The sequence below is a fragment of the Nipponia nippon genome, unplaced genomic scaffold, assembly GCF_047370975.1.
Source record: "Nipponia nippon isolate SJK-2023a ecotype South Korea unplaced genomic scaffold, ASM4737097v1 scaffold_2, whole genome shotgun sequence".
Classification (NCBI taxonomy): domain Eukaryota; kingdom Metazoa; phylum Chordata; class Aves; order Pelecaniformes; family Threskiornithidae; genus Nipponia; species Nipponia nippon.
This window is the reverse complement of record NW_028262336.1, coordinates 74,687,085-74,714,084: the sequence shown is the minus strand read 5'-3', so window position 1 is coordinate 74,714,084 and position 27,000 is coordinate 74,687,085. Positions and strand designations below refer to the sequence as shown.

The 27,000-nt window shown below is 42.5% G+C and overlaps 1 protein-coding gene across 2 annotated transcripts in view; it reads left to right on the top strand.

Moving 5' to 3' along the window:
- The first annotated feature begins 7,963 nt into the window (after window positions 1–7,963).
- Window positions 7,964–27,000, top strand: part of DNAJC3 (DnaJ heat shock protein family (Hsp40) member C3) — a 35,937-nt gene continuing 16,900 nt past the window's right edge. Inside the window, exons 1-5 of one of the 2 annotated variants that reach the window (XM_087759591.1) lie at window positions 8,057–8,182; window positions 13,901–14,095; window positions 15,358–15,468; window positions 18,504–18,628; window positions 19,736–19,810. In XM_087759591.1, coding sequence (XP_087615717.1) covers window positions 15,402–15,468; window positions 18,504–18,628; window positions 19,736–19,810 — 267 coding nt within the window. In that variant the 5' untranslated portion in view covers window positions 8,057–8,182; window positions 13,901–14,095; window positions 15,358–15,401. Of the gene's footprint in view, window positions 8,183–13,900; window positions 14,096–15,357; window positions 15,469–18,503; window positions 18,629–19,735; window positions 19,811–27,000 lie in introns of both variants that reach the window. The other variant, XM_087759590.1, reaches the window with a different exon arrangement.

Sequence of the window (27,000 nt, the reverse complement as noted above, 5' to 3'; positions counted from 1 at the left end):
TAACTTGGTGACAAAAGGACTCTCCTAAAACATGCATGGATTTGCCAGGAGAGGACCAAGAGCGTTTTTATCTTTTTCCAATCAGCATGACTCGACATAGGAGGTTAGGACAGTCAGCAGTCCGGCTGGAGCAGACTGGTGATTACTGTTCATGCACAAACAGGCAGCGGAGTGCAATCACCATAAATCCAACGTGCACCTACATCTGCCGGGAAGGTTTCAGCTGATACCTAGCCGCACAGGTGATGTACCCTCTGAATTGCTGCCTTGAGAGATGGTAAACTTTCTCCGTTGGCCTTCTGAAGTTCAGTAATCGTCACATTTAACAGATGTACTGTGAGAACACGCGGGATATGCTCCTCTGGTGAACTGGCTTAAGGTATGCCCAGCTTGTGCACACCATGAAGCACTGAAAAAGACTCTCAGCAGCTCATTTATTGAAGACATGGTGCTTTGGGCATTTTCAGACAAGGTGTTGTATTTTTTTCTTTAGGTGCCCAGGAGGCAGTGAAATACTAGCTTCTCCAGTTAGCTACCAACGTCTTTTTTATAGTAATCGATGACACCTGAATGGGAATTTTAGGAACCTAAATTTGCACTGAGGCACTTAAGACTTTCTGGAGTCCTAACTCAAAGCCTTTTCTTCCCTGTGTATTGTTTTATTCCCAGCTTCTTCTACCCAATCACACTTCAAATTTTACACGCTTTTCCTATTCTAGCCTGTACGTCTCATTATTGTGCACTAACATATTATTTTCCACAATGGTTTAAATAAAGGTCATTCCCGGTTTGTGGTCCAAGTTTATCAAATAATGTTAAGTCTACATTGCTACTTAAGTCCTTTACTTAATGTAGAGGACTCTGGCGATTAACAGAGTCCTCTAGAGGTAGTTTGTGCACGTGATGGTTTTATGAAACTATTATGAAACTATGATCTGTCGTTCTAGGAGGATTTTCCATGTTCTGTTGACACAGTGAAATGATGAATATGGAGTTTTTTTGGTAGAATTCAGGAAAAAGGAGTAGGGAAGAACTGAGGTTTCTAGGAAGTAGAAAGATTTTTATGGAAAGCTGGTGAGAAGAGCCAAGGAGGAATTAAGATGGGATGAAGAAATTGAGTTAAACTGTGAGAAGTAAAGCTAGGATATTGATGGGAGCAAGGTATTTGTGAGGCTTATAGAGGGTACCTGCAACTGGAGAACACAAAAAGGAAAGATTATTCTGATTGTGGGGTGAAATACGATGGCATCTTGGCCATGGCTGTTTGGGAAATGTGCTGGGTACCAGGGGTGTCGGGGCACAGTGTGGGCCAGCTGCTCCCCATGGGGTGCAGGACAGGGCAGGACCCGACAGCCAGGGCCTGTCTCACCACCCCAGCCAGCAGCAGGGCAGCTGGGGGGCACCGGGGCAGCCCCAGCGCCGGGCACCTCCCTGGGGACAGGGATGGGCCATGGGGAGCTGCAGACCGGCCCTTCTGCAGCGTCGCTGGGGCAGGGGCTGACAGCCCAGGGGGGCTGGCATGGGGTCCTGGGCCCTGGGCCCTGGGCAGGCGGGAGGCTGGGCAGGGACATCCAGGCCTGGCAGTGCCCTCGGGGCCCTGATGCAACGCCTTAAGTGAAAAAATTATCTGCGTGGTTTGTGGAATGGAGGAGGGTACCATACATGTTCTACAAGATGTTTTAATTTGAGAGGGCAGTGGAAAAACTGTCTTGGGAACTGAGAAATAGACTCTCTAGTAAATCTTTCTCCTACAGCACTCTCAGAGTGACGCATACCAGCAATCATTAATTCTGGTGGAAAGTTGACTTGAGTAGCACGGTACAGGTATAATAATAAGCCTAGCCAGATTCTCAGTTTATTTAACCTTTTCCTTCCTGCCAACTCCCTCCATGGCATATTTTTCAATTTTAATGCCTATAATACTTCCATCCGTTCAATTTCTCCATCACTTAGTTTACCTGAGGAAATCATTTAAATATATATTTTTATCACAGGAAAACAAAGCATTTTAGAAAAAAGAAAGGTAGGATGAGCCACTCTCATGTCTCCTCCGTGCCACCTCCTTCATTCCAACACACACCACCAGCTGTGATTAAGCAGTTTGAAGAGACAGTGCCCCATGTAGTTTAACAAATTTCATTTTCCAGTTTGGGTAGACTTAAGGCTCTTCTCCAACTAAATCTTCTTCTTTTCTTCAAATAAAACAGTTTCTCTTAAAGGTTTGTCTTCACATAACGAGTCTAGCTGGATTTTACTGAGACGGCCACACAGTTCATTGATCTTCCTTTCTCCTAAACACAGAGGGAATTCAACTTAACTCCACAGAAACACCTGCAAACACACTAATTGTGAGTTTCATCTACTTTACACGCGGGTATTACTGTAATAGCGTCCTGTCTGTCTTATTTGTGGCGAACACCTAAGTCATATACTGAGAACAGCATCGTGAAGCTTTTTCACTTCTTGGGTGAGCGTAACCTGAAATTGCTGTGTCATTTCTGATGACTTTTTGCCGTCCCATTAACTTCTTTCCCAGTATGTGAACAATTAGGTAATTGCAGGTACCACAGTTTTAGCACGGGGATACTTTCTTGACCATTCAAACCCGTTTCTTGACCTGTCATAATTTACATATGGCCCAGAGTCTCGAGGCACACACTACAGAACTCTGCGTGATGAGGAGAGGGAAGGCTGCAGGCAGGACCTCAGGCAGGATGACTGCGATTCCCCTCAGCTCCGGCTGTTCCTTTGCCAAACAGAGTTTGACCAGGAGCCTCTGTAGATACTCAGCAGAGCAACTCCAGTGATGTCAGCCTCGGCCTGGCTCACCATCTGCTGTAACAAAACAGTCCGCATACCCCAGAGCCCTGTCCTTGAGCTTGGGACGCAGTGCTGAAACAGGAATCGTATTTGCACTGCTTCCAGGCAGTCTGCAGCTCCAGGCAGGGTCGATATCCCTCTTCCAACCCATGTGGTTCACGCGCCGCGCTCCACTCAGCCAAGCTCAGGTTTGCACTCAGAAAGACATCCGCTGTCCATCCTCTGACACCTGTGGTGTTTTAACTTCTTTGTATTTGGAAACTGTTGGCATAATTGGAGCGATGGGAAGGTCACTGAACACTGAAACCGAATCAAGGACTTAAGTTTTTAACACTTAGCAACCTCTAGTGAATTTTTAATGGCACACATTAGATATTTTTCTAACAACTACATTGCACTTTCACACTGACTGGGACACAGTCATTTTTTTGGGCAAGAAATAAACTGTATGAAAAAGGAAAATGAACCACCATCTCTCAGAACCTCAGTCACAAAGCATACGAGAGCAATCTGTTTTCCCTTTCCTTTTTTTTTTTTTTTTCCAAATGTTGTCAATCCTGATACTCAAAATTTGAGGTCGTGCCTTAGGACTTTGTGCCCCTTCAGGACTTTTCAGAGTCCTGGATTCAGCAAAACTCCGATTTCTGAAAACAAGGAAACGAAGAGCTGATCGGCATACCGGCCACTCTGCAGGATGTACACAAGCTCTTTGTTGTCTTCCTTAGGTTGCACTTGCCTGCAGATTGCTGTACTGAATGGCGAGAAGGAGTAGCTGGAGCAAACCTGTGAGCGTGAGGAGAGGCGATGTATATATTGCTTAAGAGATGCAGGAAACTTCCACTTACAAAGGAAGAGTACGGAGATGTCTGCCAGAGCAGGCAGAGGTAAGGTGGCAGACATACACACTCTAACTTCTAGTCTAAATTCTCAGAAGCGTGAGCTTTGCTGGCCTTGGTGTTTTGGCAGGAGATAAGATAGGAACAAACACCTTCAGTGATGGCACAGGACTTTGTCAATGATATTTTTCACTAAAATCAAAGAGTCGTTTGAGAGAAACAAACAGCTTGCAGTTATCATGTAGGTTTGAAACTCGGAGTTGAGCTGAGAAAAATATTTGTAATAAATGATAGGTAAACCAAAAACAGTTTCAGGGAAATCAAAACTAGTTATCAAAATAGGCTGAATTTCATAAATTGCTTCCATCAAAAAAAAAGAGGAGAGTTCATTAATGTTAACATTTTCCATATATTTTCAAAACAGAATGCTTTATTTCAGAAATATTACAGTATTTTAATGTTTGAAGCAAAGTTTTTTGACTTTCAGAGTGGCATTTTAATTGAAAAATGTTTCTGTGCCTTAAAAAATTAAATGTTTTAAAAGGGGTGTGTTTTCATAATATATGAAATATTTTGCTTTCTGTCAAGACTTCCCCCTCCCAAAATCAACAAAAGTGAGTTTTTATCTTAAATCAAAATACTTGAAAAAATACTGTTTGGGTTGCATTGTTTCAAATTGAAATAAGGTTTTAATTTGAATTATTTCTGGACTTTTTCTTGTTCAGACAAAAAAACCCCAAAGTATCTGCTACTCAGGTAACTCTAATTGGGACACTAAAATGTCAAGGTAAAGCATAAAATGGGGTTCCTAATATCTTCTTCCCTGTTTGACACTTCATTATACCAGAAGGTTAAGTTAGGCAGGAGATAGTGGATGCATTTTGACACGTTTGGAGTTTGTTGTTGCTACCATGGCTAGTGAGAAAAGTTGCAGACATGGTATAATTCCCCTGATTAAAATAAATTTAAGGGCAAGGAAACACTGATGTCTAATTTCCCTTTTCCAACTTCTGTCCTACGTATAACACAGCCCTGTTGATAAATTAACTAGCCATATAGCTTAGTGAATAAAGCAGACTCGAGGACCTATATTACAAAAAAACTTAAAATAAATTAGACCAAATGGCCTATGTAAAGCATATTTATAGCAGTATAAATAGCAGGTAGTGGCTAGTATTTTTATATAGCACCTACACACAAGGTCATAGCACAGAGGCCTAAATAATTCCACACCAGAAATGTACTTCTCCCTTCATAGATATGATGAAGACACGTGCAGAATTCTGTTAGGACAATATGGAGGGGAAAGTGTTAACAGAGGCTAGCCTTGCCCTAAGCAACCCTGGTCCCTCACACTCCCTTTCAAGGCCATGGAAAAACATCAGCTTTTCCAAGTTCAAGTTTAGAGCATGTAAATTAAGTTCTTGTGCTGAACTGCAGGTTGTAGGAGCCTTTCTGCTTCCATTTACTGCAAAAGGAGCCCAGAAAAAGGAATTTCCCTAAAGTCCTCTCCTATGAACACCAATCCAAATGTGAAATTACCAAAAGATGTGGGTACATAAACAATATCCCATGTTAACCAGCTGTACACTACTATTTCGTTTAACTCCAACACAGCTAAGTTCCTGATAGGGATGTATGTAGGTGAGAATAAAAACAAGGTGTAAGGTCTGAGAGACAGCTTACAAGAAGCAGCCCTGAGAATAGTATCTCTGTTATCATCCTCTCTCACCTCCTCCTTTATTTTCATACTAGACTGTGCATGCAACGTAACAGTCTGCTATATTGCTTCTTTTCCTGTATCACGAAACTTTGATTTGTTTGGGTGGTTTTGGAATTGAGATTATTAATTGAAACGTATTGCCAAGCATACCAGGGTCCTTCCAGGACCCTGTGTGTTGTCACGTCTAATCCAGACTTCTTACTATATTATATCTGAGAAAGTTTCTCAGTTAATAAATAGAAACTACAGCTTTAACTACCTCCACCATACGTCACCGTATTCAGTTCACCGTCTCTGTTAGAAGCCATGAGGAGCTTCAAGAGTCATTCCTTGCTAATTGCCGCCCTCTGCTGTTACTATATATATTACCAGCAGTAACCCGGAGAAAATTCCTCGGCTTTCTGTCTTTTGAGCATCAGTGTAGTCTTTGCCATCCACCCTTTCACTCCAAAACTCAGGACTGCTGAAGCAGCTTGTTTCTGATACCAGTCTAATTCTGATGAATCCCTTTGAAAGACTTTTTGCATTACAGCTATATTCCTTTGCTATTTTTCGAATTCCAAATATTATGTTGGCCTGTCATATGCATTTGTTCTTTCAAGTCTTACTCCTCTTCTGCTTCTGAAATTGCACAAGGGAATACGTGTTAAAGAACTTTTTCTCTCAGTTTTATACTTAGTATCTAAATCCTATACGTTTGGGGATCTATGATAATCAAGAACGGTCCCTCATGGTTTACAGTCTCTTTCAAGAAGTACTGTGAAATTCTGTGTACCTGGTGGCGTTTCTAGCACAGAGTGACAATGATAAAAGCTTTCTATGGGAGCAGATCATTTTGTAGCGTTGGCATTACACACTGTTCTTCACATCACTGTGTCAGCCTGAAATGTTGACCTTGGCTCGGTATGTCAGGGTTGAGGTCAAGGACCAAGGGCTTGTCAAGCATCTACTCGAAATGATACTTGACACTTTAATCACAGTACTTTCATCTTGCTTTAAGGGATCTGATGCTTGAATCTCTATGCTTGGTATTCCAGTATGAGGTACTGAGTTTTCTTCAGGTTGTTTTCTCCTAATCTTAACAGTCCATTAAGAATATCATCATCTTTACTATTATTTTCAGTTATCTGAGAGGATTGGAGGTGTAAATTCCCTTTCATATTCATTTCATATTCATTTTATCTGGCTCTGGCCTAATACTTTTTTCCTCAGGGAAAATCAAAGGAACTCATTTACTGTAACAGCGATGGCATTCTGCTCAGTTCAGTTTTGGGCTTTCATATTTTGTCTTATCCATAGTGCTACAGAGTTGTCATGTTCTTCCTCGTGCTGACATCTTTAGAATGTCATCAATTATTCATTTCACATCTATCACTTCTTATATTATTTCAAGTTCTTATTTCTGAATATCTTCTGCAGATCAAATTTCAAGGTGATACCTTTGCAGCATCATCTTCCAAATGGAATGTTGAAGAGGGATCACTTTTCTTTTTTTCAGTCTGATCTTTCAAGAAAGCTTGTAAATTATATCATACAGGGCGAGAAAGGTAATGTGACCGTACCTGCAGAATGAAAAAAGAAATTTCTGTGGTTGCCAAATCAGACTTCAAGCCTCAAGATTTTTTCTTTCTTGGCAGATTTCCCCTGAGAACAAGATTATTTTTTTTTACATTGATGCGGTATAACATATAATACGCCCCTAATACAAATTGTTTATCCAACACCACTAGGCAGAAAATTGGAAATAACGAACAACTAGGCACATACAAGATTAGTTTTTCTGTGGTAACTAAGAATAGATTGTATTTTCATTATGAAAAAGAGAGGTCTCTAAAAACATGCATTAGATTGCAGGCTATCTTACGTAGGCTTTGCTTTCAGTTTACAGATCCAATACGAACTTTTAGCATGAAAATACTGTGCTCTGTTAAAGCCCCATCACCAGTTTTTCTGCAGTCTGGTAAATTCCCTAACACTTTTTGGCACGCCGGGAGGTCGGCATACAGTTAAGGCCATGCTGACTATCTTGGCTTTGCGCTCAGTGGACAACAGGATTGGGTCCCGGGGGGGTTCGGAATGGCACTTGCCTTCCTCCGCGCTACGGCTAGGTGGGGCACAGCCATCAAGAACCAGGATCAATTCACTTGTGACTTGCTGCCTGATTTTTTTACCACTCGAGTAGTCCCGAGACACTGATTTCAAACAATTCAGCAACCGTCACAGGCCAAAAGGCGGCCCTGCCTACCGACAAGGTTAAACTCACTCCATTAGCCCCGACGCCAGCCGTTTAGCCGTTTCACCCCCCGGGCTGGCCCGGGGCAAGCAGGCCTGCCAGCACCCACGGAGCAGAGGGGCTAACCCCGGGCCCGGAGCACAGCCCTCCTCGCCCCAGGAGGAGCCGGCCTGCGGTGGGAGGGGGTGAGCAAAGAGCCAGGAGATAAAACACAGCCGGGGACACTCGGGCTTTATCGTTCCGCTGGAGGCCCGCGGCCCGCCGCCCCCTCCCGTCACGGCGGCCCCTCGCGCAAGCGCCGTGCGCGCAGGCGCGGGGCCGCGCCCCCGCCTCTTCCTCCCCCGCCCCGGTTCGGGCGGGGCCCCGCGTTGCGCGGACGGGCGCTCTGACGCCGCTCCCACGTCCGCCAATCCGAGGCGCCCACGACCCACCCCGGAGAAGTTGGAGCCGTCGGCCCGGGGCGCCGCCGCTGTCGCCGGGCGGCGGAGATGGTGTCTCCCGCGGCCTCCGCCGGCCGCCTGGGCTCCGCGCTGCCCTTCCTGCTCGTGCTCTTCGACCTGCAGTACCAGGGTGAGGGCCGGGGGGGGGGGGGGGGGGGGCGGGCCTTGCTGCCGGGGGCCGCGCCTGGGGTTTGTGAGGGGGAGCTGCGGCCCGGGCCGGGCGTGTGTGGCGGTGGGGGGTGGGGGCTGCCGCTTCCCTCCGCGGCCCGTCGGGGCGCGGGGCGAGCGAGCCTGAGGCGGGGCTGCCGCTGGGCCCGCAGCGGTGCCTGGCCGGGGGGAGCGGGTGGCCGATCGCCCTCCCTCCTTCCGCGCTCTCGGCGGCGGTCGCGCCGCTTGGGGGTGTTGGGGTGTCGGCCCGGGCCGTGGGGCAGCCGGCGCGGCCGGGCCGAGGTGCCGGGGGAGAGCGGAGCGGACCCGGCGGGGCTGCGGCCTGCCTGCCCGCAGGGAGCCGGCGGGCCTGAGACGGGCCGGCGGGAGGCCCAGGGGCCAAGGCGGCGGGGCTGCCCCCGCGGGACGTCCGGGGCGGGGGGGGGGAGTATCTCTGGAGAGGGTGTGAGGAAGGAGGTGCAGAACTGCCACCTCATCCAGGCTGTTGCGAAGCGTCTGTAACGAGGGCACCGTCACTGCTCGTAACCTGTTTGTTTTTATCTAAATTCCTGGCAGCGCCGTTTAAGGTAGCTTGATGCGTGCTTCGTTTTCCTCGGCCTGCTGATAGGGGTCTTGAAAGTGTCGCGGTGTCCTCGAGTGCAGCTGCGTGACAGCATTGGCCACTTCTCCAATGGCCTTGATTTTCTCACTTCTGTATGAATTTTGTGTAGTTCCCAAGTTCAAAGGCGCTTGCAGTGATCCTCCTCAGCCACAGCCATTATTAGTGCCAGACCTACAAATTCGCTGAGGCTTTTGACAGTTGTGTTGCACTTGTTTATGTTTTTGTTTTGTTGCTGTGGTTTCTCCCCGCCCCCCCCCCCCCCTTTTATAACTAGTATTTGAAGTTCAGCGGAGAAGTTTTTCTGCACTTTGTGCGGCCTGTTTACTTCCAGAGTACACTGTCAGCAACACCTGTATGGTCAAACTTTTATTCACACGCTCCTGTTAAATGTGTAACTTGGTTATACAATTGTGCACGTAGTCAGGGTTTCACCTGAGGAACGTTCTTTAAATGGCAGTGGCAGACTGAAGTAGGACTGAAGCTGTCAATAGTCAGAGTAAGTCTGTAGACTTAACACTGACCTGAGCTTGACAATAGAAATTCAGTTGATGTACGAAGCTAATGAATACTTCAGCTGGCCAAGTGGCAGCAGGAACACACTGTGGCAAAGATGCTCCGTAGTATAAGACTATATACTGTGGTGTTGAATGGCTTTTTTGGATGTGTATTCTGGTAGTGTTAGAGGAAAAATAATAATTGTGGTCAAAGTATACTTTTTTTTTTTTTCCCCCCTAAGATTGTGGCAGTGATACTCCTGCTGAGGATTGTTTATTTGGAGTTGCCAGCCTATTTCAAGTATGTGGTTTAATGGCTATGTGGACTTACCAAACCCACGTTTCCTAATTTGGGGTATATTTTCTTAACTTCAGTTAATAAAGATGTACAGTAATAGAATGAAAACTGATGGTTCTGGATGTTATTTACTGAACTTACTAACCTCTTAGTTCATGAGTTCATTTTCCAGAGTATGTAGTTAGGGAATTTAAGGGGGTTACAGTATTTAAGTGTCTGGATTTCCCCCCCCCCCCCCCCCCCCGATATTACTGGTCTTTGAACTCAAAGGTGTTCATATTCCCATTTAAATTTGCTTCTTGCTGTCTTGATAATAGAAGTCTGCCTTGTGTCATCTGATTCATGAATCAGTGAAATAGTTGGCCTGTGTTAACTTTGTATCTTACAGTCAGTATCTATGAATACTAATTTATATCTGGCTGGTAAATGAGTTCAGTAAAAAGCTTTTTAAATACTTGGTGATGTGGCAGGTTGCAGTTCAGCCCTTACTGTTGTGTTTCCTGAATTCCTCCTCTTTAAATACTCCAACTTGTGCGGAATAAGCTTTCGTTTGACACAGATCACCTCTTGCGAAGATTCATCCTTCATGACTGTTTGTCCCCACTAATCGCAACAAAAAGAGGTGACTGAGGAGGATAGAGGAGTATTGTTCCTCTTCCTCCTCCCCTTCCTAGTAGTTAAAGAAAGGAAATGTAATAATGGGAAGAAGAAATGGGCTTTGAGTACACAGAGCTCAGTTCATTATTTTCAGACCACTAGCCCAAAGTGTTTCTCGCCCCCACCTGCTCCACCATATGTTTCTGTCCTGAGTTTGGGAGGTTTTTTTTCTTGCCTCAAATGGCAAAGGATACTTGGGGGGGCTGGGGAGTGGCTTTTTGGTTTCCCAGTCTTAGCTATATTTACCAACTTCCCTTGCAAATGGAGGGAGTAAAAACTTGATGGATGGAAGTTACATATGGCTGAACTGGATGCTCTGAGGCTCCTTGTGAGCCTTTCTGTATTGCTCCTGAAACTGATTGCTTGTCCACTTCTTACTTCGGGGTTTCACACTTGCAAACACACATAAAAGCAAAGCCCAAACTTGTTTAAAAATAACAGTGAACTTAAGACTTACTACGCTAAACACAAGGTCATTCTGATCAAAAAATGCCCCAAAAGCAGAATCTCCCACTCACGTGACAAGACAATCATCAAGCTCTTTTATGTGTAAAAAAAAAAAAAAAAAAAAAAAAAGGTTTAGATCATTGTAATTGCATGAGAGACATGCATGTTTCTTCTTTGTCTTTGAAACAATTCTGTTTCTGGTACGCAGTTGGTACTAATTCTGTTTATTTTCATAGTCCTGTTACCCATCTTGGGGACAAGATTTAAAAAAAAACAAAACAAAAAGTAGGTGGAAGTTCTATAGGGGAAAAAGAGAAGTGTGTGGACAAATGTAAAATCTTGAAACTGTTTTCAAGCTGAAGGGCTTTCTTAGGCTTTTTACACTGTGGATGTGACTGATTATATGAGGATATGGTTGGAGTTTGTATACTTAGGTACCCAAGTATTAGCACCAGTTATCATACCAGGAAGTTATAATTTACTTGAAGTGAGTGTATTTAACTGGAAAAACAGGTTAGCTGCACCTGCTTATCTTTCCTTTGCCTTCTGATTGACTGACTTTGAGTTGTCAGAGTTAGTACCAATTCTTATCTGGGGGTAGTTTGGGGGTTTTTCTTCATTTGGGTTTTTTTGGAGTTGTTTGGTGGGGAGGGGGGTTTGTGTTGTTTTGGTTTATTTGGTGGTTTGTTTTTTTTTTTTTTTTTTTTTTGGCTCTTCCACTCTTGCATCAGTGCCAGGACTACACACTCTGAATTTATCCAGAATATCTGACTTGATATGACAGCTTGGGCTCTCATGTGTGGTTGTCTGAAGTCCTTGGTGAATAGATAACAATTAGGCAGGCTTTAGAAATAATATTCAAATTAAAATACTTGGAATTTTTAAAAATAAATAGTATGCGTGCATATCTCTTGCATAAATTTAGTTTCTTGCTGGAGCATACAAAGCTTCTTCAGCTGTAGTGCTGGGTGCTTGGCATCCAGCTCACTAATGACTGTCTGTCTGTTGGAAAGAGCTCTGTAGGGTTGGTTTGTTTTTTCCCCTCTGGTTGAACTTGAGTCCATACGTTCGTTCTTCAGACCAAGGAGTGGCTAGGTATCCAAATAGATTACACAAAATTTGAGTCCCTAGACTCCTGTGCCGATGTTAACAGTTTTCAGATGTCTACTGTGGGGTGGTTTATTGAGAGCAATTGTTTGCCTGCAGACAGAAAACGAATAAGCAATAGATTTATATGAATAAACAGCCCAACTATCAGGTCAGTGTACAGTGTTCCTGAGTAGTTATAGTAAATGTCACTTTTCGTCATGGTTACGGTGACTATATAGGTTGCTTCTGGAGATTCCCACATCAATTCATGATGTTCACCGACTTGCAGAGCCAAGTTTTAATGTACGTCTAGTATAATTAGTCTTGTTCTGCAGGGAACCTACAGTCCTTCACAGTTCGCCTTATTTCTCTAGCCATGTTGCTCCTGCTTTTGTTATTTACTATTAATGGTCACCTTTCTCATTTCCTTTATTTATTATCTTCAGTATTTTCAAGGAAAAAGATGGCTCTCCTGCCTAAAGTATTATATAACTGTAAAACTGTACTGAACATAACGTGTGTGAAAGACACCAAATTGTATAGGTACATCTTATTGTGGAAAATCTATTCTTGGAGCTATCCTGATGTGACTAAATGTGAAACAAGGACACTCCTTCAGATGCATGAGACTGTGAAAATTGAATGTCGTGTTTAGGTGGAGAGAAGGTTCATCATTACAGCCCGCTTCTAGGATACCACTCCAAACTGACAAGTTTTGAAAGATTTCAGGTATTGATGTGTGGGGAGAGACAGGAGGGATGAAGCTTAAGTATTTTTTGTTTGTTTTAGCTCATGTTAAATACTTCAGTCTGTTTATGGTTTGATACCTGATTTGTTGCTAGTATACTTCCAAAGCCAGGGAAACTTGTAGTGGGTTTGTTTTCCAGTTTTGTGTTTTGTTTTGTTTTTGTTGTTGTATTGTTTTTTTTTTCTCCAATGTTTGCTTTGTCATCTTAGAGGACATTGGACTAGTCAGTAATCAGAGCTTTAACCAAGAGAAGAGGCAAGATGGCAAAGAATGATGTCCATTTTTCTGAAAATTGGACATTCACATAAAAGCTACCTTAAAGTAGAATACTGTGTGTGAGAAAATTATTGTCAGGAAATGCTTCTCCACTATCAGTGGAGCTATTTATATTTTATTGAGAGCTATACATACCTAGAATGGATTTGAAAATGCATTGTTTAATAAGATCCCCAAATTGATTATATGCTAAGTAATTACTACTAACTTCATCTATTTAAACAACAAAAAAAAAATCACTGACTGTAAATTTGGGGCTTATTTTATAAAGTCATTTCCATTAATTAAAAAAAGGAATTTGCGGTCATTGTTCTAAAGCAAATTGTTGAATTGAAGCCCTTGACTCTAGTTTGTTGAATTATTATCAATCTTTTAGCAGATAGAGCTTTTTTCCAGTGGATACAGAGGGCATTTTGTTCATTTTAGTATAGACAGCACAATGGTTTTCTTATAATGTGGAATTAAAAGAATTATGAACTGTATTAAGGAGTAGGAAAGGAAAATAAAATTATCATCCCAGGTACTGGAGCTCCTAGCTCTAATATGTGACTTGGTGATCAGAAATTACTGTTCTTTCATTACAAATACTTTGTTTGATCACCTTTCAGTGTGAGTTTTGATACACCTTCATTCAATCTGTGTAGTGTAACATTTTTATTCAGACTCTAAGCAATGACTTCAAAGTTCTGCTGCATTTTCATATTTAAGATTAATTCAGGTGCCTGTCTGAATTAGCTTGATACAAAACCTGAGTGAAAGAAATTGATTCCTAGTAATTGTAGTTCGTTTTTTTCTAATGTAATGTATTTATTCAGGATTTTAATACATCAGTTTGCTTAAATATATGTATAGGGTATGCTCTTAGTAAAAGAAAACTGTTTATAGTGTGAAAGTTTTTACAATCATAAGCTGGTAAGTTGTAGTGAAATTCTGTCCTGATTTGAAGAATAGAATCATAGAATTTAGGTTGGAAAAGACCTTTAAGGTCATCAAGTCCAACCATTAATGTAGCACTGCCAAGTCCACCACTAAATCATGTCCCTAAGCGCCACGTCTACCCGTCTTTTCAGTACCTCCAGGGATGGGGACTCAACCACTTCCCTGGGCAGCCTGTTCCAGTGCCTGACTAACCTTTCGGTGAAGAAGTTTTTCCTAATATCCAACCTAAACTTCCCCTGGCGCAGCTTGAGGCCATTTCCTCTCATCCTATCCCTTGTTACTTGGGAGAAGAGACCGACCCCCACCTGGCTACAACCTCCTTTCAGGTAGCTGTAGAGAGCAATAAGGTCTCCCCTCAGCCTCCTCTTCTCCAGACTAAACAACCCCAGCTCCCTCAGACGCTCCTCATCAGACTTGTGCTCTAGACCCTTCACCAACTTCGTTGCCCTCCTCTGGACACGCTCCAGCACCTCCATGTCCTTCTTGTATTGAGGGGCCCAAAACTGAACACAGGACTCGAGGTGCGGCCTCACCAGTGCCGAGTACAGGGGCACTATCACCTCCCTGGTCCTGCTGGCCACGCTATTCCTGATACAAGCCAGGATGCCCTTGGCCCTCTTGGCCACCTCAGCACACTGCTGGCTCATGTTCAGCTGGCTGTTGACCAACACCCCCAGGTCCTTTTCAGCCAGGCAGCTCTCCAGCCACTCCTCCCCCAGCCTGTAGCATTGCATGGGGTTGTTGTGACCCAAGTGCAGGACCCGGCACTTGGCCTTGTTGAATCTCATACAGCTGGCCTCGGCCCGTGGCTCCAGGCTGTCCAAATGCTGGAAGCAATACAAATGAAACCTGTGTGGCTGAATTGATGTATGTGCAGCATGTACATTGCACTTAGCTGCTCGCTTCTCAACAATAGTCTTTCCCTGTTGGTTGAGCAGCAGCAATTTATTAGCTTTAAAACTGGCACTTCAAACGCATACCACTTTAATATGATTTTCATGCTACTGGTTAAATGAAAAGGGAGTGAGAATTTTAATTGCTTATATCAAAAATTGTGCCCTGGAAACAGTTTGCCTTGGAAACAATAAAGATGAGACAAAAGCGCAGTAGATGAGAAGCCAGTCTCTTCAGTAGCTAACAGTTCTCAGTTGAGTCCTAAGTTATCATTAGGGTCATGTAATTTAACTTAAAGCCTTTTTGTATTTGCTATATGTGCGTTATGAGTGTTTTTCCACATTCTTTTTAAATTGAAAGCCCACACAGAAATGCATTTTGTCAAACTGTTTTTGTAGTTGATGTATAAAGCTTGACGTGCAAAAGTATGTTACTCAATGTATAGACAGGAATAGAAATGCATATTTGGCGCTTACTCACAATGCGGTGCTTTACAGCATTTATCTATTTACTTCTACATCCTTTTTGGGGCAGGGAAGGCATGCTACGTGCTTATTAGGCTGCAGGTTGTTTTAGTATGGGAAGGCGTGACTTCTGCCTCTACGTCAATAACTGTTACATGTGTTATCACTGTACGCATTTGGTATAATCAAACTGGTCATTCAAAACCTTGATCTCTTTGTTTTCCTTTAAGGAGCTGATTGTGGAATAAATGCAGAAGTAGAAAAACAACTTGAAATGGGAAAGAAGTTATTGGCTGCTGGACAGCTAGCAGATGCTTTGTCTCACTTTCATGCAGCTATAGGTATGTATCTCGGGAAGGTGACTCTTGCACTGAAGTACCTTTGGGTGAGTTTTTTCCCCCTACTGTTTGCTTCATTAAGTATCCTGCATTCTTGCAAATTGCATTCCATGAGTCATAGAAGTTGGGGCACCTTTATGCAGCAGTTTGGGTGGGAGCCAACAGAGATGCAGTAGAATATTTATGCTTTGGTTTTGATAAAAGAAACTGTTAAATTAACTACGTTATACATGAAGACTAAGTCACTGCTATTCTGCAAGCTAGCTGTATGGAAGCAATTATAAATGACTGTGGTATTGCTTGATGAGGTATTCCCTGTATCTAATCCTATCAAGATTAGGTTTTATCTTTATGAAGTTTTTCGAAGTATGTCTTTGAAAGGTTGAGTTTATCCATGCTTTCTTCTCTCCAGCACTGTAAAAAATTCAACATTTCAAATAGTCTCTTCTTTTTTTTTTTCTAAATTAAATCATGAAGTCGGGGATATCTCAGTGAAACCGATGCTACAAGTTTGAGATACTTTTCACTACCAGTTCAGTATATTAACTGTCCCTCTCTTATACTCAGCTAGTCAGTGAGTTCTTGTTTTGGTGATCTGCATTTTCAACAAAGTGAGGAGTTAAATGTTTGCGTGTATAAATTTTAAAGCAACTTTGCTGGTTAAAATCCTTGAATTGAAATGTAGAGACAGACAGCACCAGTAAAGAGCAGTGTCCATTAACGCTACGATTTCTCAGTTGCATGCATTTCTTTTATTTTTTTAAGTTGTTGGACTTTGTTATAATGTGTACAAGTGCATCATTTTCTCTGTGAGAAGAATAATACCAAGGTGTTTCACAGCAATGAGTCATACTATTGAGACTTTTCTATTTATGCCTTTGTCTAATAGTGATATGTAAATGAAATATCTGCTGACTCTGAGCTATTAATGTTTTCTATGAGATCTCCAAGACAAACTTCCCTTATATAAAGAGAGTGGAGGGGGTGTCTTCCTCTTTTTCAGTGCTATGGAAGTTCCTCTTTCCACCAAGAGGTGGTCTGTTACTCCTTTTGCTTTGTGTGTCTCTGCCAAAGCATTCCTGTGGGGTCTGAGCAGAGTTAGTGTTACAACGTCGTTTATTCCTTTATTATTGGTTGGCAAGCTTTAACTTGGCATTGGTGAAAAGTCCAGTTCGGTCTGTGGCCATGCAAAGGCAGCAGCGGTGGGAGGAGCAGTGAGGTGCCTGCATGGGGTGAAGCCCTCTGCTTTGCCAGCAGTGCTCAAGCGGCTGGCAGAACTGTGGTGTGACCACCTCCGTTGTGACCTTGATGGGATTCTTAGTTGGATGTTGACTTGAGCCTGATTACCTAAACTTTCATCAGACTTCTTTTTCGTCTTTGTATTTTGCATTTTGGAAAAGATTTCAAGCAGGATTTGCCTACTGTGTTTGTAGAGGAGGGGAGAAGAAATTTCTCTAGTCCTTTTTTGCCTGTACTGCATCATTGTAGACTGTGAAGTAAATAGATCTTTTTGTCTTGCCTCAGCCAGCCTATTTTTCTTTTTTGGAAACATCTAAAATAAAAGACAACTATTGTCCATTTTCTCTCTCTTCAGTTAAATTTTCAACTCTTTCTTCAGTCCCGTCAAGTTGATGACTTATGCCTTCTCTCTGGGTAAATGTCAATTGCTGTTCATTACTGTTACTGGGGAACTGAGGCAAAACCATATTCTGACTGTCAGAAAGATCATCTGGTGCTGGAACGTGCTTTCTGGGTTAGCTCTTTCTTATCTTTCATCCTTTGTGTATTAATAAAGTTCCTTAATTTCAGCTATTGATTTGTGCCTACTCTAAACATTTAGTTGTATGCAGTAGGACTTGATACTTCCTTTTTTTTAAAGGTAGTAACGTTTGAATTTACTTGATGTCCATAATGCCTGCATACAAGCATGGGAGTTATTATTAAATTTCAGTGCTGGATGTTGGCATTTCCACAGCCAAGACATTGTAGAGGAAGAGTACGGATACCTTTTCCAGTGAGAACTGAACTAGTGTTTTGGTAATGGAGGTGGCCAGCTATGAAGCTCAGTTACCAACAATAAGATTTTTGGTAATGCTATTTATTTATTTTAAAGTTCACTTTTAACCTCAAATGAGGTGAGGAAGAGAAATACTTGTTTTGTTCCTCAGATATGGATGTTCTTGTCTACAAATTCTGGGTTGATGTTTTTTTTTTTAATAGCACAGTACAACATTTACTGTCTTCCACTGCGTACGGTTGTTTGGGTGGTCTAAGTTACCTTTCCTTGTGAGCCCACAGTACCTGTCATCTGTTTCTTTGAAATACTGCACAGAGAAGAATATTAAGAAAATTCTTCTTGGTTTCAGAGGCTGATGTTTGTCTCCTGTAAGGGTGTACTTACATGTGCTAGCCTGGAGAGTGTTAAAATTGCTGGATCTTGGAAGTTTGAGCAGCAGACAATATGGAGTGTGTGGGCCTTGAAGTTAGCCTTCAGGTTTTGATAAGGCACGTGTGTTTGCCGTTGAGAGGGGGTGTTGGTGCCCATTGGAATATTAAAGACAGAAGTTGCTGCTGTTTCAATGGATGGTGTAAAGGGTTTATGTGTCTGTGATGACATTGAACTAACATATTGGTCATTTTGGGATTATTTGCTTGTATCCGATATGATGGACAGGGACTGGGATGGAGAATGATGAATTAACATGCTTTCAAGTGTAGGCCTGCAGTTGGAGATAAAGGGTTAGTATGTAGTGGCTGTTTCCCTGTACAAAGCTGAAAAACATGTACATATTTCAACCTCGGTACTCTTTAATTATTTGGCATTTACTGTGTTTCTGTAATATTTATTGTTAAATAACCAAACTGCGTAGAAAATACTGCTCTAGATAATGTTACAAATGTTATGTTTTATTGATAAATACCATTTTTTCCAGTGGCTTAAAACTCAGGTAATGTATTTTTAGTCATTACAGTTTCACTGTACCCAAAGTTTCAGTTGCTTTGAGATAGTATTCTGATTACTGTTTGTTCACTTGCAGAGGGAGACTCTGATAACTACATTGCTTATTACAGAAGAGCCACAGTGTACTTAGCCATGGGCAAATCTAAAGCAGCAATTCGTGATTTAAGTAAAGTGGTTGAATTAAAGCAGGACTTCACATCGGTAAGTATGACTGGAGTCGCAAATTGTTCAAGCGTAAAAAAACCCACTGCTTTGAAGAAGGTTGTTTTTTTTCAGATTTTGCCAAACAGAAATAGAAAATACATTATCACTGAGAAGCCTTTAAATAGGGTAAAATAATAGCAGTGGTATATGTGCTTGAATTTGCAACTATGCTAAGTACAGTCTAGCCAGTTATTCTAACAACTAATGGTGGTTTTGTTAAGTGCATGTTCCTCATGGGTTTGTGCTAGACACTTTCCTTCTCTCACTTGTGGTTATTCTCTCAGTCACCAAGGCTATGCCCTCTGAGAGCGAGGAGGGGAAGAGTGTGCACAGATGCCTCTTGTTTTTCTTCTGTCTTAATCAGCATTTGATTTGAGGCATCTCTTCTCCATAGGAACTGTCCTGATCTCACTGCCTTCCTATGGGATTGTTGCAAGTTAATGATTTACTTACCCCTTGCTCACTTCTGCTTACCGTACGTGGAGACTGCCTCACTAGTTGGAGACTGATGCTGGAGCCCTCTCCATCTGATTCTCTTATCTCCCTTTTCCATGGGTAGTGGCATGCCCTGTATAGTTTACAATGAAGGAGCAAGCCTTAAATTCATTGTTGTGTGAAAATATTCTTATCATAGATCAAAATCTTCTAAATCGTTGACTTGTCTTTTTACATAGCTTCTATTATTCTGAAAGTTTAGTGAAGGAATTAAATGTGGGCATTGTTTATTATTTATGTTTTTCTGCTACTTTCTTAAAATCTATGGGCAGTTATAATCAGGAAAGTGGTGTAAGGTAAACATTCACTTTGCTTTATGGAACTCTTCAAAGAGTTCTTTCCATGAGTTGCAGCTGCTCATAAAAGCTGTGGCTGCTTTTTGTCCCTCAGTTCTGGTGCAGAGTGGTCCTTTACCATCAAAGAAGCCTCATAAGAACATTGTCAAATTGAGAAGACACAGAATAGGTGTTACGATTTCTGTTTCAGCTTGTTAGCTGCAGTAAAATAAAACTTTTTTTTCTTTTTCTGCTAAAGGAAACTGAAGCTTATTTTCATACTTTGCTGAACTCCAATTTGTAAATCAAAAGAAATTACTTTGTTTCATTTCAGGCAAGATTGCAGAGAGGACACTTACTACTCAAGCAAGGAAAATTTGATGAAGCAGAGGATGACTTTAAAAACGTGGTAAGTTGTAGGCTTAAGTTGAACTACATCACTGCTTTTAAGGTTGAGTTCTGAGCCAAGGTCTCATCTCAACTCTGATGCTCTAGAACATATGTGTATGTATAGCGGAGGTTGTCTTTCCTGTTTTTCAAAGGTATTGTAGCTAAGCTACCTTATTATGAATAAACCAACTGATAAAGTTGCAGTGCAATGATGAAGATGAAATCAGAAGGTGTTGAATGAAGTAGCACAGCACTTTGAAAAGTCTTTTTTTTCTTTTTGTGTGTGTGCCTGGCACTTCATGATGTCTGCTTGATGACACTTGGACTAGGGAGCAATCTTCATTGACAAAGAAAGGATAAGTGACATGGGACTCAAAGTACATAATTGAACCCAGCTTTACATCACTATATTCAGGTCACCCTGGGAAATCACGAGGGGCCTCATGGATCAGCCTTTGAAGGTTCCTGTCTCTTTGCACTGGTGGCAGAAGGATTCTGGGCTCTTAATTTAGTCACTGGGCTGTTAAAATCAATGAATTTCAGTGGCACGCATCTGCATGTCTTCTCATCTGCAGAAGAGTTCTCCATCTTTCATGAATGTGTTGACAATACTTTCTCTCCATGATCAGGAAGTGCCCAGAGTTTCTATACAAACACAGCTGGATATTACCCACCTAAAACTCGCTTGGGTTGTTTTTAATTTCAATGGGTATTTTGTGCATTTCAGCCTTACGCTGCAAAAATAAACTGATATAACCCCAGAACAAAATTCCTCGGAGAATATGTGAAACTCTGTTCCCTCTCGGTTGCACAAAATTTCTGTAAGCATGAGAATAAGATTCATTCTTACCATTGTTTACTCTTCAAGAGTTGTTAGTTTGAACAGCTTGCATGTCCCTTATGCCAAAATAAATAGAACTTGCAAGCGTAACTGGTGCTGTCTTGTTGGCTTTCTTTGAAGTGTGATGGAGAAAGCAGTTCTGCGTTGCAGGTTACAGATGTTCAATGGAAATCTTACTAGTGAGTGTGTACAACAAAAACACAGCAGCTAAACTGTACGTTCTGCAGGGCAGCTGGGAAGAATGGCTCTTGCAGGTATAAATGCACCAGGCAGTCTTTGTGTTTGTAGCAGAGCTACGGTAGCTTACTCTGAAAATTCATGTAGCAATGAATTTTCTCTGGCTGCTGCTGCTTCCTCAGTAAGTTTCTTAGGAGTGTGTGGTCTGCAGGTGCGTGTCTGATAGCAGTGCAGCCCTGCTGTTTGCAAATGTGGGAGAATGTCGCAGAATGGTAGAATCATAGAATGGTTTGGGTTTGAAGGGACCTTTAAAGGTCATCTAGTCCAACCCCCCTGCAATGAGAGGTGACATCTTCAACTCGATCAGGTTGCTCAGAGCCCCGACCAACCTGACCTTGAATGTTTCCAGGGATGGGGCATCTACAACTTCTCTGGGCAATCTGTTCCAGTGTTTTACCACCCTCATTGTAAAAAATTTCTTCCTTATGGCTATTCTAAATCTACCGTCTTTTAGTTGAAAACCCCCTGTCCTATCGCAACAGGCCCTGCTAAAGAGTTTGTCCCCATCTTTCTTATAAGCCCTCTTTAAGTACTGAAAGGCTGCAGTAAGGTCTCCCCAGCGGCTTTTCTTCTCCAGGCTGAACAACCCCAACTCTCTCAGCCTGTCTTCATTGAGGAGGTATTCCAGCCCTCTGGTCATGCTTGTGGCCCTCCTCTGGACCTGCTTCAACAGGTCTTTCCTGTGCTGGGGACCTCAGAGCTGGACGCAGGACTCCAGGTGGGGTTTCACCAGAGCAGAGGAGAGGGGCAGAATCACCTCCCTCGACCTGCTCGCCACGCTGCTTTTGATGCAGCTTGGGATACAGTTGGCTTTCTGGGCTGCGAGTGCACGTTGTCGGCTCATGTCCAGCTTTTCGTCTATCAGTACCCCCAAGTCCTTCTCCACAGGGCTACTCTCAATCCCTTCATCCCCCAGCCTGTATGGATACCAGGGGTTGCCCTGACCCAGGTGTAGGACCCTGCACTTGGCCTTGTTGAACCTCATGAGGTTCACAGAGGCTCGCTTCTCAAGCTTGTCCAGGTCCTTCTAGGTGGCATGCTGTCCCTCGGGTGTGTCAGCCACACCACTCAGCTTGGTGTCGTGCAAACTTGCTGAGGGTGCACTTGATCCCGCTGTGTCAATGATGAAGGTATTAAACTGCAGTGGTCCCAGTTTGGACCCCTAAGGGACACCGCTTGTCACTGATCTCCATCTGGACATTGAGCCGTTGACCACTACCCTCTGGATGCGACCATCCAACCAACGCCTCATCCACCAAACAGTCCACCCATCAAATCCATCTCTCCAATTTAGAGAGAAGGATGTCGTGGGGGACTGTGTCAAAGGCTTAAGTCCAGATAGATGACACCTGTAGCTCTTCCCTTGTCCACTGATGTAGTCACTCCATCATAGAAGGTCATTAGGCTGGTCAGGCAGGACTTGCCCTTGGTGAAGCCATGCTGGCTGTCTCTAATCACCTCCCTGTCCTTCATGTGCCTTATCTTAGCTCCTAGGAGGATCTGTTCCATGATCTTCCCAAGCACAGAGGTGAGGCTGACAGGTCGGTATTTCCCAGGGTCCTCCTTTTTACCATTTTTAAAAATGGGTGCAATGTTTCCCTTTTTCCAGTCCCCAGGGACTTCACCTGACTGCCATGGCCCAAGTGTGGACTTGCCTCCACTCACTTCTTTCCTTTAAACTACTGCCTTCAACCTGGCAGGGGGAGCGTACGGGATCCCCTTGATCTTGGTTTTTTTTCTGGTGGCAATCTCTGTCTTGGGGAGGGCAGAGCATGGTTCCACCAGTCTCTCACAGACTCCCTGGTGCTCCTCAACCTATTTCCTCTTGTAGCTCTGCCACCAGGCTGAGCAGATCCTCCACCTGGTCGCACCTCACACAGCTGTTCTCACTGCTGCCATCTGTTACCAGCAAAAGGCTCTGGCACTCTGCAGCCTGAGACCTGGCTGGACGCATGTTTTTGTGGGAACTCTGGGTTGCCACATCCATTCTGGCAAATGCAGAGGACATGGCTTTCTGCCAGGGGGATACCATAGCTGAGCTTCTTCTGAGAGGGTGTTGACCACCAATTGAACTCACCTCTTGAGCTGGTAGGGTGACTACGCCCTTCTGCGCAAACTGCCACGCCACGTCCTGTTTGCCCGCTCCGTTCGCAGTGCTCCTGGTCGCTAGTGCTCCCAGGCTGCTTTTTGTAGGCACAGGGGTGGTCACTCGGCTCTGATTAACTGAGGACATAGTTGCAATAGCAATTACGTGATGTCGGTGTTGATTCTGAGTTTGCGTATGCATCTTTTTGCAGTTTCTGTTTCTTGCAGTATTGCTTAATAGTGCATATGGAAATGCTTCTCCAGTCAGCTGTCAAGTAGCTTGCTTTTTTTTCCAAACCAGCTGCAAAAATTTGGGTTGCTACCTTTGGTCAGTCAGATAGTTTCAGTCTTTGGTCAAGTTTCAAATCTTCTTCTCAGAAGCTGACTCATGAAGATACCATATTGGTCCTAAATCTTACTTCCAGTTTCCTTGGTTCTGTGAACATTATTGCCTATGTACTTAGAGAATATGGCAAGCAGTCTCTTTTGAAGAGCATAATTTTTAGTTAAATACAGTATATTCAAGCAAAATAAGCCAATATTAAAGTAATCCTTTGTAATTGGATATTTTGCTCATATGAGGGAGGGGATTAAGTTCTCCTACATAGCATGACTCTGAAGTAGAATATATATATATTTGAGAGGTTTCCCTTGTATTCTTCTAAATCTTTCAGATAGTCAGTCTGATTATTCTACCAGTTCTCTGTGTGTCTAACATACCTAGTTTACTCTGGCAGTATGTTTGCATCTAAATATGAAATTGCATTTAATCTCAAGATGAGGAGAAGTCAGAATCACAATACTGTGGAATGTATTAACATCCCGTGTCTCTTTGGGTTTTTCTTGTATATGAGAGGAGGGGAGAGAAGGAGGAAGGTTGTTAGGGATTGACTATCTTTCCAAATGATTTCAAGACTTTTACATCCAGACTCTATCTTTGCTACCAAAAGTAACACGGGAAAAGTAAACAGTAGCCACTAGGAAGCTTTGACTCATATTGTAAGTCAAGAAGCCAGAAGGAATAAGTTGTACCTTGAAATGAAAGTTCCTTCTATTACTAGGGCAGATATGGCCCAAAGAAATGCCCGTGGGATCTCAATAGCCTCTCGAGACCACAGCCTTCATGCCTTATTTTTAGATTGCCTTTTTTTTTTTTCCTGTGTACTTGCCTGTTGGCTGAAAGCTGTAATTCAGACTCATGCCTTGACATGTTAAGCAATACTACATTTCTAGAAACCTCTCCTTTTGGCCAACAGATGCACCACGTTGATGAAGCTCCTTACGTGGGCCAGTGTTTTTTCCTGTCTAGCGATACAGAATCACAACTCATTAATCTTTAGAAGCTCTTTAGCTTTTTCCTTTGCAACTCAGCTACCAGTTTGGAAATCTAGGACCTAGACGGTAATAAAACTTTCAATGGGTATCAGCAGAGGAGTCTGTTTCTTATGTTCAGAGCGCCCAGGATGGAATGGGGATTAAACAGAAGTCTTTAAGTGACTTTAGAAAGTCATTGCTCACAGTATATGAATAGTATTTAGTACTCTGCTTTAATGTCACGTTCCTTCTGTTTTGCTTAGTAGTTTCTGAATAATATAAGTCAACAGGACAGATCTGTGGGCACATCAGTATCCATGTCTAAGGCCTCAATCCATGAAAGCCCTGGAATATTTGTTTTCTCTTTAAGCATGTGATTTTTGGTGAAAATAAAAGGAATATTGGTATACTTTGGTTGATGGAAGGCCTTCTGAAAAGGTAACAAAAGCAATGCAAGTCCTGGCAGCCCTTGTATATGCCTTGTAATATTGTCTGTGGCCCTATTTGTGTCCTAGAGAAAATGACAAGCATTTGAGTTGCTGAATTCTGTAGAAGGCACAAAAACAGAACAACTTCTGGCTAGTCTGTTGGAAAGTGTGGAAAGGACCAAGTTGTTGTATTTCTTTTAAATTATCTTCACTTTTTTTTAGACTGACTGTAATGTTCACAATTGCAGTTTGTTGAAATAAATACTGCAAATTGAGGTGTCCTAAACAGGCAATTCTGTCTCCCTTGGAAGCATAAACACTTAAAAGCTGGAAACTTAAGGTGCTGCTCCCAGCTCCACTAGATGTCAGCCAAGACCAAGTGGCTGAGCACTGTATACTGCAAATTCTTGTTTTCTAATCTAGAGAATCCCTCGGCTGTTGCGAAATACGCTGGGCAGTAGTTTTCCATGGTTGGTTGGTATGCATAATAATACTATTTTGGATGTAGGTGGAGGAGACCATCTTACGGCACTGTAAGTTAACCTGATTTGAGTAAGTTACTGGGCAAGCTTGGGTTTGGTATTTGAAGCTCTCTTAACCGGATCAAAGTAATATTAGATTGTGTCCAAATACATTCCTCTGCAGTACTGTGATCATCTGTAGCTTCCTGGGTAAAGAATACCAGGTATTTAAATATTTCCTTGCTTTTTTTCCATCTGTCTAACATCATAGTTGTGTTACCTAATACATTGCTCTGCCAATGCAGAGTTTTCCTTTGTGCACTGTTCTTGAATGCATGGGTGTCTTGATCTTAGATAGCACAAACCCTGGAGGTTCCCTCAGTTCCCCTCAGAATGTTTTTCACAAGCCTAATCAATTTCTTTTCATTGCCTGTGTATTTACCAGTGTGAAAAACAAGAAAATAAAACAGCTTTAGAATGTATAGGTGTATGCCTGTGTTAGTGGTGCTGGACCACTGTAAGCAAGGTATAGAAAGAGTATGTCTATAATGTTTTGTTTTTTTAGCAATTTGTTTTTAAACGACACTATGTAAGAGTTTTTCAAGTTGGTAGTGTCTGTTTATAATAGAGAAGATACTCATATAATAGATAAGATACTTAAATGCTACAGGTGAATTGCCTGTATCTCTTTAATCCATACTCTTTGAGAGTATGGATTTTGAGTTGTTGGGTTATTTCTCAAGGTGGCTGTAACTGTTCTTCATTAGGATTCCTGTACTAAATGCACTTTTCCTGTATTGTTAATGGGCCATTGCAAAGGAAGATGTAGGACTGTGTAGCTGAAAAGCAGCACAGGTCGTGGTAAGCCATTCAATTAGCTTAGCCGTGTTTTGTAACTCTTCCCTATCCTTCTGAAAAAAAGATCACAAAGTGAAAAGTCTTTACTAAACTTAATAAGCAGGAGGCACTTGCTCCATGTTCATGATTTCCAGTTCTGTCTCCTGTAAGCATTCTGTGTTTGAGGATCCTTTTTTTAGCATGGTAACAGATAATGTTGTAAAGCTTTGTTAAATAAAAAGCATATTGCTGATCCAGAAAGCATAATTGTAAGATACATGTAGGTGCAACACGTTGAAATATATTAATTAATTCAGACCGGCACATGACATCTTCAGGATAGCAGCATCCAACACAAAATGCGAATGGATCCTGCGTAGTTTAACATTGGTCTCGCTTCAGTGTTTTGTCACTGCTGCTACACTAGGTTAGCTGTATCGATGGCCTCTCATTAACGGTATTTTTCTGAAGTAGTGCTGCATTGTATTTTTCACGTAGCCTGTATGTGGCTGGTGTAACTTCTGTGTATGGTTAGAAAGGTCGTGTTGACAGAGTTGTGAAATACAGTGAAGTATGGCAGGTTTGGAGGGGGGAATATGTTGCTGCTTGAAAACCAGCATGAATTGTTTAGCTTGTTAAAATGCTTTTCCCATCAGAAAACTTTTAAATACTTGATGTTTGACTGCAAATGCAAGGCAGATATTCCAAGGCTGCCTACTTTGAATAGAAATGATCTAAGCACTTTCTGGATGCCAAAAAAAATAAGCTGGGTTTCATGAAGTGAACTACTAATACCTTTTCCCACTGTCCTGGGTGCAGCAAGGTAATGTTGCAAAGTTTTGAGTCAAGTCCTTGAGATAAAGTTCCAGAAGAAGCCAGCTTTCTCACTGAGAGTGGTGCGGAGAAAGATGGATATACGTGCAAATGCTTTTAAAGCTCGACTTGATAAATTGAGTGATGATGATGATTTTTGTTCCCTTTACTCTTGCTCACCTGGGCGGGGGAA